Source organism: Hyperolius riggenbachi, chromosome 2, assembly GCF_040937935.1.
Source record: "Hyperolius riggenbachi isolate aHypRig1 chromosome 2, aHypRig1.pri, whole genome shotgun sequence".
NCBI classification, from domain to species: Eukaryota; Metazoa; Chordata; class Amphibia; order Anura; family Hyperoliidae; genus Hyperolius; species Hyperolius riggenbachi.
Genome location: NC_090647.1, coordinates 194,735,871 through 194,751,624, shown reverse-complemented (window position 1 = coordinate 194,751,624; position 15,754 = coordinate 194,735,871). Strand labels below are relative to the sequence as shown.

At 43.2% G+C, this 15,754-nt stretch overlaps 1 protein-coding gene across 3 annotated transcripts in view; it reads left to right on the top strand.

The window, feature by feature from the left end:
• Positions 1–15,754, top strand: part of UGGT2 (UDP-glucose glycoprotein glucosyltransferase 2) — a 379,277-nt gene that overhangs the window by 286,299 nt on the left and 77,224 nt on the right. For 2 of the 3 annotated variants that reach the window (XM_068267930.1, XM_068267931.1), the window contains exon 30: positions 13,905–13,989. The exons of the other annotated variant lie outside the window; for it this stretch is intronic. In XM_068267930.1, coding sequence (XP_068124031.1) covers positions 13,905–13,989 — 85 coding nt within the window. The remainder of the gene's footprint in view (positions 1–13,904; positions 13,990–15,754) is intronic. 3 annotated transcript variants of the gene reach the window in all.

Below are 15,754 nucleotides of genomic sequence, written 5' to 3'. Positions count from 1 at the left end.
CTAAACGCTAAACCTTAACCCACGTTAATTCCCTTGTATAGAGAGTGGGACCAGAATACCTTGATGCCTGTTTATGGGTATAAGCATTCATCAAATTCCAGAAGATCCGGAATCCAGCTGGATTTCAGTGCAAAAGCTTTTTCCTCACATACCACAGTAAACAAACAAGTGCTAATGAACAATAAGTAAGTGCACTTATATGTACATCACAAGCATAGAAAAAACACACCCATGATGGGAAACAACCTTAGATTAGCAAGGAACAATATGGCTACAAATTTAAAGAGACATCACTATCACAAAAAATGTAAAGGGGAAATACCTTATAAATAGCGTGCAGTCAATTCATGTATTCTACACCCCCTCTCTTCGTAATAGGTTATCAATTTGGCCACCTGCTTTGTATATTTTTCATCAGAAGAAGTGATGCACTTGGCCCTTATGAACTGGCCTCTTGGTAGACCCTGATTAGGGAGGTTATAGGGTAGATGAATTGACTGAAATAATGCATCCGTTTAACAAACATGTACAGTATGTGGTATGCAATTCAGAGAATGTGAGCGAAGCCTAGGCCATGCGTTGCTCATTTTCTCTAAAAGCAACAGATGTTGCTAGACTGCAGGCTAGTGATGCATCTGTACTGCATCGGGCCCAGATCTCTTCCCCAAGGATTAAGCCCAATCCCTGCCAGATGACCGTTCTCCACTTGCGCCCGTGTATTATTATTATTATTTAGTATTTATATAGCGCCGACATATTACGCAGCGCTGTACAGTGTATATATATATATCTTGTCACTAACTGTCCCTCAAAGGAGCTCACAATCTAATCCCTACCATTGCCATATGTCTATATTATGTAGTGTAAGTACTGTAGTCTAGGGCCAATTTTAGGGGGAGCCAATTAACTTATCTGTATGTTTTTGGAATGTGGGAGGAAACCGGAGTGCCCGGAGGAAACCCACGCAGACACGGAGAGAACATACAAACTCTTTGCAGATAGTGCCCTGGCTGGGATTCGAACCAGGGACCCAGCGCTGCAAGGCAAGAGCGCTAACCACTACGCCACCATGCTGCCCGTGTATGAGGCCTTACAGTTGGATATGACAAAGAGTGTAGACAAAAGTTTGTAATAACTGTTTCTGTGCTATTGTCTGATATGCCTTACTACAGTGTTGCTTCTACCTTATAAACATACAGTTGCTTTACAAATCGACTAGTGAGAATATGCTCTGGAGCATGGTTGTATTTGAAATAACAAAGAAGCGTTTTATACATTACGTTTCAGTTTATCTAAATATTAGCGTTGTGTCACCTCTGAGTAGAAATTGTCTAGCTTTGTTAGTAATCTTTCAAAGATCAGTGTGGATTTTGCATTGTAGATTCTGCAATGGCACCTTGAAAGGAAAAGAGTCTGCAAGTGTGTCTGGAACATATACTAAAGTCAGTAATGGAATTGTTTTGCACAATTATTTTCGGCATGTAAACTGCTTTTCTAAAGGCCTTAGCAAGGCTGCCTCCTAGGATTAGTTAGGTGGCAGTTGTAGTTAAAGTGCACTTTCATGTTTGTGAGTCCCCAGAAGATAAAGGTATTTGAATGATGTAAAGTAAAAATAGAATATTTGATCAGTTATGCAGCAAACTCCTCTTTAGTCTTTTTAGTGACTCCACTTAAAACAGCCATGTACTGGGAGACATATAGAGGCTTTCACTGATGATCTCCTGTATAAAGAATTATCTACTGTAATCATGCCTGGAGCAAGCATGCAGCCCATAACGTTAGAATCTCTGATCTGCATACCTGCTGTAAATCAAGAAATCAGTGACGGAAAGGCATAACATGAAAGGCAGGCAAAGTAGCGTGTTTTAGAAAGAAGTCCATAATTGCTGCTTCATTATTTTAGTTTTCTTTTCTTTTATTGCGAACATCCTTGCCTGCTTTATGCATAATCACAGAATGGCATAATGTTTACATAGACAGCAGTCAGTTATACATGTCTCTGGAGATTAATCAGCGTTGGTATAAACAGTAAAATCTTTAGCATCCAAATGCTTTGTGATGCTTTATTGTACTTGTGCCTTACTGCGCCATTTTGTCATTTTCATGCATATGTATTTGACCTCTATTTGATCATGCACTAGCCAGTAAAAAATCATTAAAGGATATTGTGGCAGCAGTCATTTTGCAGTAGGGTGTAATCAACATATCAAATGGGGAAACCAAAAAATTATGACTATATTGACTCAAACTTTTTAATATCATAATGTTGCTTTCAAGTTTTTTTTTTTTTTTTTACTTTCATTGTGTTTTCAGCTAAGCTATGGACTGAATAGGGAGGATTCCTTTTTGTCTGTTTCAATACAATAGATAGCTGGAGGGGTTCCATTCATTATTATTGCAGCGCTTGTCCCCGAGCGGACCAGATGCACAACAGAGAGTAATGTGAAGGTCACAGCAGATATACGACAAACACTGCTATTGGCACAGACAGCGTATCTTCCCAGGATATGCTGCGAAGCTCTGTTGTGCATCAGGGGCTAGTGTGAACCTAGCCTTACAGTAATTAACCGCACAATTGTGCACGAGGGGATAGTATGAACCTAGCTTTACAGGAAATAACCCCACAATTTTGCACCAGGGAATAGTATGAACCTAGCTTTACAGGAAATAACTCCACAATTGTGCCTCAGGGGCTAGTGTGAACCTAGCCTTACAGTAAATAACCCCACTATTGTGCATCAGGGGCTAGTATAAACCTAGTCTTACAGGAAAAAAAACCCTAGTGCCTACAGAAATCCCTGTTCTTGGACCGTGATGATCCAGAATAGGATAAGAAGGACCTGGGTCTGAATGATCAGTTAATTAGGTGAATACCCGCAAACCAAAAAATGTCAGCTGTTGAAAAACTGAAATAAATGAAAAGATGACAATAGTGCTATTGCTGTTACTGCAATGTAAATATGCTAAATTATAGGCATTATTAATGATGCTCAGGTCGATAACTGCAAGTTCAAGATGAGGGAATGGAGGCAGGTGTGATCCAACTCTCTATGTAGGTTTGGGGCTGTACATACAGTGCTGCCCATAATTATTGATACACCTGGCAAATTTAACCAGAATTTCATTTTTTGATGGGAAATAACATGTATCTCCCAAAAGATAAGACAATGTTCAAGAGGCATTATTGTGGGAAATAAGTCATCTTTTATTTACATTTGAGCAAAAAGTGTACAGTCCAAAATTATTCATACCCTTCACAAACTGACAGTCTGTGGGAAAATCCAAAGTTCTGTACCATTCCAAATAGTCCAAGCTGTTCTAAAGCATCGTAATCATTCTGATTGATTGTAAACAGCCATTTCTAAATGTTTTCAAGTTCCAGTGGCTATAGTGCAGGCATGGGCAATCTCGGCCCTCCAGCTGTTACGGAACTACAAGTCCCACAATGCATTACAGGAGTCTGACAGCCACAGTCATGACTCATAAAGGCAAATGCATTGTGGGACTTGTAGTTCCGTAACAGCTGGAGGGCCGAATTTGCCCATGCCTGCTATAGTGCAAAGAATTATTAAAAAATACACGATGCTCCGCACTGGGGAAAATCTCATAGGACGTTTTCGGAAGCCAAAAGTGACAACTGTGCTGACCAGGAGGATAGAGAGAGAGGTGAAAAAGAATTTAAGGCCATCCTGGTGAATCTGGGTTCTGCTGGTGGTAATGGGCTCAATTCTGGTAGGGGTTTGCCGTGTATAAATAATAGTCGGGAAAATACCTAATTCGTTATTTTTTTCTCTTTGTTAAATTCTGGTACATTTTCCCGCCTGCGGAGGATGTTCGCTAAATTACCGACAGAGGGGGAAAACTGAGTAGCAATCAGTGAGGTATTTTCCCGACTATTATGTGCAGGGCCCACCCCATCCTCCCCCCACCCGCACATTCCCTCCCGACGCTCAGCCACTAAGTGTTCCAATTTTGCCCCCCCCCCCCCCCACACACACACACACTCCCTCCCGATGCCCAGCCACTACTTAATTAAAAAGACTAAAAGTGCTCCGATTGCTAAAGCCGCCCGCTAAAATCTCCCTTCCCCACACTCCCTCCGGACGCCCAGCTACTATTTAATTGAAAAAACTAAAAGTGCTCCGATTACTAAAGTCGCCGACTGCAACACTCCCCATCCCCCCCCTCCCTAGGCCTCCTGCTTGATCCCCCTGCGTGCAGTGAGATGGGAATCCGTAGTACTACTCACCGCTATGGCTCTCTCCAGCATTGATTGTGCACCTTACTCTTACTCCACTATACAGCTCTGGGCTACTGTTCCCCGTACCGGGGACGCGGCTTGATGATGTCGGGGCGGCTTTCGTAATCTGAGCACTTTTAGTTATTTTAAGTAAATAGTGGCTGCAAGTCCGGAGGGAGTGTGCGGAGGGTAGGGGGATTTGGGGGGGGGGGGGAGAGAAGGGTGTATATGTGGAATCCGAGCGCTTTTATTTGTTTCCTGAAAATATGCTTGGACTATATATATATTGGCTATATGGGGGGAGGGGGGAGAGGGGCTAGCTATATACACTGGCTATTCACATATTCACAGGGGAAATATTCCTATAAACGCTTGCCATATACAGGGGAGGTTGCATTATATATAATGGCTATATATGGGGGGACTGGCTATATACACTGGCTATTTACAGGGGGAATATTGATATAAATGCTTGCTATATACAGGGGGGAACTGACTATATACATCCGTCATCAAGCCGCGTCCCCAGTACTGTGAACGGCACCCTGGAACTGTATGGCAGTGGAGGATGCACGGTCATCGCTGGAGAGAGCCATGGTGAGTAATACTCTCCATGCTCATCTCCTAGCGCCATCAGGGAATCTGGGAAGGAGGGAGGGGGTGGAAAACTGGGATGGAGGAAGACAGGGGTTTAAAAATATAAATATGCTTTTTTACCTATAATGGGGACACTTATAACTTGTTAACCTATACTGTGGCACCTATAGCAGACCTACCTATACTGTGACACATATAGCAGAGCTACCTGTACTGTGTCACCTATAGCTGACCTACCTACCTATACTGTGGCACCTATAGTGGGACAACTCACTCTAACCTTAGCTCCCTCACTCTCAACACTCAGTCTAACTTCAGACCCTCACTCTCAGCACACTCGCTCTCATTTCAGGCCCACACTCTCAGCAGACTCGCTAGGGATGATCAATGAGATGCAAATTGATGAAAACTTTTATGCAAATATATGCATTTTGAAAATGGACCAATCAATTTCAACCTGCGTTTAAACTGATTGGTCCATTTTCAAGCTGCATCTATGTGCATACAAATTTGCATAAACTTGCATCAACTCGGAACAATTTGCACCTCATTGATCATCCCTAACACACAACCTCAGGCCCTCACTCTCTCATTTTCATCTATGACTTCTTACAGAAATGAAGATAAGACCAGGTACAGGCAGTTCTTAAACTGAACGGTAAATTTTGTGCTAACATGCCCCCTTTTCTTCATGAGAATTCTGATTTGAGGTACAATACCGCACAAATTACCTCATAATTTACCGCATGAGGTAATTCATGACTAAAATTTACCGCATGAGGTAAAACATGACTAAAACCTATCAGAATTGGTAAATGTCATTACCACATGAGGTAAATCACTTCATGAGGTATTTTGATTGATAATGGCCAGAATGGAGCCCATTGTCTCAAGGCAGACAATCCAACGGACAATGCACACTGCTGGGTTCCACGGATGCAGACCAAGGAGGACGCCACTTCTACAGATAAGGCACACAAAAACACGCTTGGCCTTTGCAAATGCTCATCTGGACAAAGAAGAAGACTACTAGGCTTCTGTGTTAAAGGGAACCTAAACTGAGAACGATGTGGATTTTTCCTTTTTCAAAAAATACCAGTTGCCTGGCTCTCCTGCTGATCCTGTGTCTCTAATACTTTCAGCCACAGCCCCTGAACAAGCATGCAGATCAGGTGCTCTGACTGAAGTCAGACTGGATTAGCTGCATGCTTGTTTCAGGTGTGTGATTCAGCCACTACTGCAGCCAAAGAGTTCAGCAGGACTGCCAGGCAACTAGTATTGTTTAAAAGGAAATAGCCAGATCCTTCTCAGTTAAGGTTCCCTTTAAGGTCAGATGAATCAAAATATGAAATGTTTGGTCACAATGATGTTTCCTTCATTTGGTGTAAAAACGGAGAAGCCTTCAACCCAAAGAACACCATCCCCACTGTCAAACATGGAGGAGGGAACCTAATGCTTTGGGGGTGTTTTTCAGCCAATGGACCAGGGAATCTTATCACAGTAAACGGCACCATGAAGAAAAAGCAATACATGAGGATTCTCAATGACAACATCAGGCAGTCTGCAGAGAAACTTGGCCTTGGGCACCAGTTGGCATTTCAGCATGACAATGACCCAAAACACACAGCAAAAGTAGTGAAGAAATGTTTATCAGACAACATTAACTTTTTGGAGTGGCCCAGTCAGAGCCCTGACTTGAATCCAATTGAGAATCTGTGGAGGGAGCTAAAGATCTTGGTGATGGCAAGAAGACCCTCCAACCTGAAAGATTTGGAGCTCATTGCTAAAAGATGAATGGGCAAAAATACCTGTGGAGACATGCAAAAAGCTGGTCTGCAATTTTTGGAAGCGTTTGATTTCTGTAATGGCCAATAAAGGCTTTTTCTATTGATTATGGAGAAGTAAATAAAAGCTGAGAAATGTTTTTTTTTTCCACAATTTTGCCTCTTATACATCGTCTTATCTTTTGGGAGACACCGATTTCATTTTCCGTCAAAAAATTACTTATTTGAATAAAAGTAACTTTAAGTTAAAATTTGCCAGGGGTATGAATAATTATGGGCTCACTCACACAATATGTTATATGCCCTGTGCACTCTGCCCATCCAAAAGCCCCCTCACAGGTGTCACCAAAGATAGTAGTGCTAAATGTGAATGTGCCTACTTACCACAGAATATATTTCCAGTTTTTCAATTGTATGTGATAAGTGGAACTTCCATGTACGCAAATCATTTCTTCATGCCCATAAAATAAAAAACGAACACACATGCAGATTCACTCCTTGACAGTGTACAGCCTCATGATTTTACAGAACCATTCTAACCTAACTTTAAAACTGCTGTTTCTGACTAAATCGACCATCATTAGTACAAGGCATGGACTAATATGGTTCAAAGGCAGTAAATGAGAAGGAATCTCCCAGAGGAAAGCAATAACAATGACAAAGTGACAGTTTCTTGGAGTTCCCGGGTTAGCTCATGAAGTAAATAGCTTTAAATAGTAAAAAATGGTCAGGAGATTCCCCACTAGCCATGAATGCTGCATATTGCAATCTCTTCAGAGAGCCCTGTCTGTGTCCAACTCACTGCACTTCTCCCCCCCCCACCCCCCCCCCACCACCACCACCAAGTTTTTTAGGTCTGTTTTTAGTGTTGTGTCATTACTGTAAATTTTCACCTAAAAAGAAACCGGTCAGTGGAATGGAGTTTAAGAGAGAAACCTGCTTGTTTTTTTTCAGTCTTCTTTCAGTATTCCATGATAATTTTTCTTTATCGGTGGCAGTATTTTTTGTGATGAGCTTGTGTTGATTCCTGCTGTTTTAACATTGCATACTGTGTTAGACAAGGTGAAGAGTTTGTTAACACCTAAACACTTTAATATCAAACAACTTCTTTTCTCAGCTGGAGCAGACACATCGAAACCAAACAATTTGCACTTCTTAAGTGAAAATGAAAATGTTGTTTTTGGCTATTGCTCTAGTGTTCTTTCTGTAATGTTTCAGATTATGTGTGATGACATTGTGGTAGTGACTTATCAAGACAAGTGAAAGTGGGGTATTTTCCTAGGGCAGCCAATTAGGTTCCATCTGTGAAATAAAATCATTATTTTCATTGTAAGGTCTGAGGAAATACTCCATTTTTGTTCCTGGTTTAATAACTCTTATGAGAATCATAATGACATAAGGGTAAAGAAACTCATCGCTGCCAACATCTATTCATGCAATAACTGTGACTAGTCATGGTTTTGACACATGGGATTTTTCAGACATTAAAAAGAGAGTCTGAAGCGAGAATAAATCTCGCTTCAGACCTCATAGATAGCAGGGGCATGTGTGCCCCTGCTAAAACGCCGCTATCCCGCGGCTTAACGGGGGTCCCTTCACCCCCAAATCCCCTCCGTGCAGCCGGGGAGCGCTTCCGCATCGGGGCAGGGCTAACCGCCGCAGCTCTGCCTCATGCGCGTCTATCAGACGCGTACCTCCGCCTCTCCCCCGCCCCTTTCAGTCTTCCTTCACTGAGAGGGGCGGGGGAGAGGCGGCGATGCACATCTGATAGACGCGACTAGAGGCAGGGCTGCAGCCGTTAGCCCTGCCTCCAGGAAGAAAAAAAAATCACGACCAAGTTTACGACCAAGTTTTGCGGGGGTGGATTTGGGGGTGAAGGGACCCCCGTTTAGCCGCGGGATAGCGGCGTTTTAGCAGGGGCACACATGCCCCTGCTAACTATGAGCTCTGAAGCGAGATTTATTCTCGCTTCAGAGTCTCTTTAAGTGCGTTTGTGTGCTTCATAACATGTGCATTTTTCAACAGTACCTCAATCATTGTCAATGAGAAGACCTACACAGTGTGCACAATTATACTGCTATACGGCAAAGTTGTAAGTTTGTTTTTTGCCTGCATGTGAAATTTGCATATAAGTTATAATGAGCCTATTGACTGGGTTTAAAGAGGAACTGTAACCAAGGATTGAACTTCAGTAGCCGATAGCGCCTTTCTCACGAGAAATAGTAACCTTTTCTCTAAGGGATCATCAGGGCGCTCTGTATGGCTGAGATTGTGGTGAAACCCCTCCCACAGTGTGATGTCAGCACCTAGGTACTGACAGCACACTATGGGAGCCTTGTTACATTGTGGGAAATGACAGCTGTTTCCAAATGGCAAACAAGCCGCATCTCCTTCCACAGACATCACCTGCCAGGAGTAAAGATGTCGGCTCGTGATAGATTTCAGAATGTAAATCAGGGAGAGGAAAGATTTTACAATGAGCAAACACTGACTAAATCATTTATGAATAAATAATGTAAAAATTAAGTACTTTTTTTCATTATTTTATTTTCACGGCAGTGCCTCTTTAACTTCTAATGTGAATTTGAATGTGGGAAACCAAAATTTTTTTTAAAAAAATCAGCCACTTCTGTTTAATTTAGAGCAATAAAAACATGATATTTGATCAGATTTTTCTCTTGAATACTAAAAACTTTAAATTTTGTTGTACAGGTCAAATTGCTGTAAAATCTAACCCTTTATGGCCAGCTTCACAAACCTTTTTCATTATCAATACAGTATGTGTGTGAGCTCAGTTAATGCTTTAGCAGACAATACATCAAAACAAGTTAAACCCTTTCCACCATATATGGCACACTGGCTAATTTGAAGCAGATGGGAAGACTAGGGAAATAGTGCTGTAGTAATCTCCAGACCACTAAACAAGAACACCATGGTCTGTATGTGGCAGTAATTTCAAAAACTGGTGCAATGTCTGTTTCAGTCCACTGATTTTTATTTTTTCAAGCCTACAAACTCATATGAGTATAAGGAATATGGTGGCGAGTGAGGCTAGAGCAGGCATGGGCAAACTTGGCCCTCCAGCTGTTAAGGAACTACAAGTCCCACAATGCATTGCAGGGGTCTTACAGCCACAGTCATGACTCATAAAGGCAAATGCATTGTGGGACTTGTAGTTCCTTAACAGCTGGAGGGCCAAGTTTGCCCATGCCTGGGCTAGAGCAAGGTAGCTGCTAAGTGTTCACATAAACCCAATGGAATATACAGCATAGGTAGGAGGAAGGGGTCAGGGAAAACATGCATATGTAGTAATGTGGTATGCAACAGTATCCAAGGTCACAAAAATGCTGTTACTGCTGCACCTTATTAATCCAGGCCATGCATACGCCTAAGGCACTGGTGTGTGCCCTGTGGTCTTAGGTTGCATGCTACATTTGTGTGTGCTTATGGTGCTTGCAGATGGGACTGTGCATGTACAGTAGTCTGCAATTCGGGGCTGGTGCACACCAGAAGAGTTTTTCTGAGCACTTTGTAATTTTCAAAGCTCCTGCTAATGTTATCCTATGTGTGTGCACACTGGAGCAATGTGATTTTGTAAAAATCCCCCATAGCATTGCATTAGCAAGAGCTTTTAAAAAGCTCTTGTACTGTACACCAGCCCTCAGACTGCACAACGGAGGGGCCCGGGGGAGTCGCAAATTACTGCATCTCAAGTACTGGGTGCTAAGTCACAGTGAGTGCTGAGCTGTACTAGGTTACAAGTTGCAGGTGGTGGTAAGCAGTACTGGGTGCCATGTCACAGTGGGTGCTAAGTAATATTGAGTTGCAGTGGGTGTAAAACAGTAGGCAGTGTGAAACAGTGCTGAGTTGCTGGTTGCCGTGTGGGTGCAGGCTTTGGTGGGCTCTGGCTGCCATGTGGGTGCTGGGTGTGGACCATGGAGTTGCTGAATTCTATGTGAGTGGTAGATGAAGGCTATGGGGGTGGGCTCCATGGATGCTGGGTGTCATGCGTGTGCTGGGCGGGGGCTGTGTGAATGCCAATTGCTATTTGGGTGCTGATTGCAAGCTAGGGGCCGTACTAAGTGCTCTATAAGTGCTGGGTTCAGGCTCTGTGGGTGCTGGGTGTCATGTGGGTGCTGGGTGTCATGTGGGTGCTGTGTTTAAGATGTGTAGGTGCAAGCTAGGGGAGGTGCAGGGTGCCATGTGAGTACTGGGTGCCATGTAGGTGCTGGGTGTTATGTAGATTCCGCATATGGGCTATGTGTTGCATACATGTAAAAAAAAAAAAAAAAAAAAAAAAAAAAAAAAAGGCGCCTAAAGATTCCTGTGGTGGATGGAAGCAAACATTTGCAAACACCTATAGATGTCTGTGGCAGTCTAAGGGTTAAATACCATAACATTTACAACTCCAAATTATTTTAATCTCAAATCGCAAGACAGCTAGGTAATTGGCATTTTTAAAGGATGCCCATATACCTCTCAGTTGAGGTTCTCTGTGAAGCTGACATCACAAAAACTGAGATCAGTAGCCATTTTTGAGGACACATGTCATCAAGGATAAAAAAAAACTAGCATTTTATTCTATTTTTCTTCCCTCCTCCCATTACCATGACAACTCTTCACTTTTCATACCTTCTCACTTCTGATGTCTTGAGCTCTAAAAATAGTACTTTAAGTCTTGACTTAAATCAAGTAACTTTTCATCTTGTCATTGGTTGCCTTTTATAGTTTTAACTGAGTACTCAAACCAGGAGTGTCATGATCTTCTTGGCAGGCACACAAGGAATGTAATTTGATAGGACAATGGGAAAAGATAAACCAGTTAAAACAAACAAAAAACAAGTGATATTCCTCCAATCACATGTAAAGCTGCATAAACACCTAGGATAAATGTCGTTTCAGTCGTTTGAGTGGGCAAATGTTGCAGTTACTTTTGTTTCATGGGACATTTCTCCCTTACAACAAATAGCCTTTCCTTGGCTGCACCCACTTTTCTATAGAGAGGGGCTGCCTGAGAGAGCCTGATCACAAGAAGGGTCCTTAGGGTTAGGCAGCGCCAGGGGATACGTTAGTGTTAGGCACCACCAGAAGGGTTTTAGGGTTAGGCAGCACCAGGGGGGATCAGTCAGCCTAAGTCATTAAGAGAAAGGGAAAGTGTTAGGGTAAGTTTAGGTCATAGTAAAGTATTTTACTGGAAAAGGAAAAATCCATATCCTTCTCAGTTTAGGTTCCCTTTAAAGTTTTATTTAAAGTGCGATCGCTCGGGCCCCCAAAGCGCTGCATAATCACTTTGATAAGTGATTTATGCAGTGCTTATATACTTTGCATTGTGCTCAAAATGCTGGATGCCCTGCGATTGCGATTACCCCTCATCGCAATTGCACTAATGGGTTCCTCCTCACTCACTTTCATTGGCAAAGTGTTTGGGGGAATCAACAGTGATCCCAAAATGCTGCCAAAAATGACAGTGGGTTCCTACCCTGACTTATTTTTCACTGTGTGAAGTAGAATGTTTGGCAGTTAATCTGTATGCATGTTGATTATTGTGGCTCAGTAGTTGACACATTATTGCATTCCAGCTGATCTAGAGCTGTGTTTAGCTTCCTGGGACACCAATAGGTAATTTGCATATTTCAGCAGCGATGCACTGGGAAACATCTTGGAGCTCACTCAAACCTGATTTATGGCAAATACTTTGTTTTAAGAAAGCACACCTTTTTTTTTTACGTAGCATTTTAGTAGAAGAGCTTTTAGTTTTAGGTCAATTGTAGCCCCTTACACACTCCTAGGAGTCCTGGTTCACCATGGGCTTGCTGGGTACCTCTGGATTACCAACTACTGAATCTGAGAGAGCCTAAGCGCTTTGGGTCCTATGGGGGAAAAGCACTATAGAAATGTTATTATTATACTGGGGGTAAATGTTTGGAATATTGAGATGTTCTGAATATTAAAAAAATGTTTAAAGAGAATCTGTATTGTTAAAATCGCACAAAAGTAAACATACCAGTGTGTTAGGGGACATCTCCTATTCCCCTCTGTCACAATTTCACCGCTCCTCGCCGCATTAAAAGTGGTTAAAAACAGTGTTAAAAAGTTTGTTTATAAACAAACAAAATGGCCACCAAAACAGGAAGTAGGTTGATGTACAGCATGTCCACACATAGAAAATACATCCATACACAAGCAGGCTGTATACAGCCTTCCTTTTGAATCTCAAGAGATCATTTGTGTGTTTCTTTCCCCCCTGAGGGGGGAGTGCATAGCAGAACCACAACACTGAAGAACTTGGCAGCCTTCCAGACACAGGCTGACAAGTCTGACAGGGGAAAGATACATTGATTTATTACAGAGACTGTGATAGCAGAAAGTGCTGCAGTAAGCCAGAACACATTAGAATAGCTTTTGGAACTTGTAGGATGATAAAAAACAGGATGCAATTTTTGTTACGGAGTCTCTTTAAGTGCTTGGTGTAGTGGAGAGAAGTATTCTTATTTTATTTTAATAATTTATTATGCATTTTACTTCAAGCACAGTCTCCTCTGCCTTACCTCTTTAGGGTTCGGGACCTAGTATATGGGGACAGTGCTGTCTTATGCGGGCACTGGGCAGTTCTGGGTGGAGCAGTGCTGAGCATAGCCACCTCCAGTAACACCCATGCTCTAGTCTGAGAATAAGCTTTGAGTTAACTGGACTAAAATGTTTGTTAAATGTCAAATATGCAATGATTACCTGGCAGTTTCACATCATTTCTGAGTTAATGGTGGATTATTTTTTCAAGGAGAAGTGTTGTCCTTGTGTCTCCCGCGACCGAAATAGAATCTTACCTGATGTTACAGTTGACAACACATCACAAAATTTGAGAAAAGAGAATAGAAAGGGTACACAAAAATCCTCTCTATTGGTTGTCACTCTCAGCCCTGGGCCGCCAATGAGGCGGGGTGAAGCAGGTTCCTCAGGCGGCGGAAGTGTGTGTGCGGGGGGGAGGGGGCAGCGCTGGATTAAGGAAGTAGGTGAGTCATTGCTTCCCCCGCTGCCTGACTAAATATTGCGCAAATAGCTGGAGGGGGAGCATGGACAGGGCAGCCCCAGGTGGGGGGGGGGGGGGGTTCAGTCCCTTCCTGGCTGCTACCCCCTCCAGGCTACCTATATTAGGGGCAATTATACTACCTATGGGGTGGGGAGCGGCAGGACCCTCACAAGTTTGCCTCAGGCAGCAAAAAGTCTAGAACCAGCCCTGGGCACTCTGCTATGTATTTATTGAATTTCTGTATCTTATTTTGTAGCCACATTGGGACTGATTCTCCTTCAGATCAAGAAGAAGTGATTGTGGTGCTCAATACTTTCAACAGTAAAATTATTAAAGTTCATGTGAGTAGTACATTTTCTTTATCTTAAAAATATGACAGATAGTACATTTATATTTTGAATTACATCATTATCTTATGAAGTCTCTAAACAAGTACATAACAACATCTAGGATTTCAGAGTTAAAGGACACCTGACGTGAGAAAGATATGGAAGCTGCACTTTTTATTTCATTTTAATAAGACTGGTTGCGTGGCTATCCTGCTGATCTTTCATGAGTGGTGTCTGAATCATCCACCTGAAACAAGCATTCTGCAAATCCAGTCAGTCTTCAGGCTGTGCGAGCAGGTCAGGAGCCGCTTTCATTGGCTCCGTACGCTGGCAATCAATGTAAGCCAATGGGATTGGCTTACAGGGATGACAGGGCCAGGAGCCAATGAAGTCAGCTCCTGACCCACTCACACAGTTCTGCCGTCATATAGACAGCAGGGCTGGTGATCTGCAGCGGGGACAAAGTGGCGGGAGTGCGTTGAAATCTACGTACTGTCAGATCCGCACTGTCACATGCAGGACGTAGATTTCAGCTGCATCGGTCCGAAAAAGGTTAAAAGTAAATATGTTAGCCTCCTTTTCCCTCTTCCGTATCAGAATCAGAATCAGAATCATTTATTTCGCCAAGTGCGACCGAGGTCGAACCCGGAATTGGTTGTGGTACACATGGCAATGGCAACAGACAATAGACAGTAACATAAGCATAACAAACATAACAAGCGAGACAGTCATAGAGAATAGCAATAATACAAGCAAGACAGGCAATAGTACAATGAGACAGGCAGTGCCTACACATTTTTAACGGTCTAAGGATAAGTAAGTTAGATTAAAGAGTCCAAGAAGAGCACCAGGGTAATAGCTGGTTCTTTACAGGCCCTAGCTCCAGTGTGCCTTGACCAGGCTGATTGGCTAAGTTGGCCTGAGCGACTGGCTTGCCGACGAGAGGCAGGAGTTCAGCAGGAGGGCTGCTTGGGGAAAAAAGGTGTCCCTACGCCTGTTAGTCTTAGGGCGGGTGGTCCTGTAGCGTCGACCCGATGGGAGGAGCTTAAAGAAGCAGCAGCCTGGGTGGAGTGGGTCCTGGGAGATCCTGCTAGCCCTTGTTTTCATTCTGGTGGTGTAAAGGAGGTCTAGCGGCGGCAGAGGGGAGCCGATGATCCTTTCCGCTGAGCTGATAACTCTTTGAAGCTTGTACTTGTCGCTAGCGGTTGCTCTTGCGTACCACACGATAATGGCGGAACAAAGAGTAGCTTCAATAGTGGCAGTGTTGAAGCTGGACAGCAGCTTCTGAGGCATACCAAATTTTTTCAATTGGCGCAAGAAGAATAGTCTCTGTTGAGCCTTCTTCTGGATTTTGGTGCTGTTCTGCGCCCACCTTAGGTCGCTCGTTAGGGTTATGCCCAGGAACCTAACGCTGGGGACCCTGGACACTTCAATCTCATTGATGAAGATTGGTTGTTGTGTGGTGGGGTGTCTCCTGAAGTCCAAGATCAATTCCACTGTTTTGGCTGCATTTAGGACGAGCTTGTTGTCCTCGCACCATCCGCAGATTCTCTCGGTCTCGCTGCGATAATCGTGTTCCCCCGCCTCCCCTATGAGCCCAATGATAGTGGTATCGTCCGCAAATTTGATGACCTTTACGGAGTCCGCGGAGGAGGTGCAGTTGTTGGTGTACAATGAGAACAGGAGAGGTGACAGAACACACCCCTGCGGAGCACCTGTGTTGGTCGTACTCACGCTGGAGAAGCAGTTGCCAAGCTTCACCAGTTGTGTCCTGTTT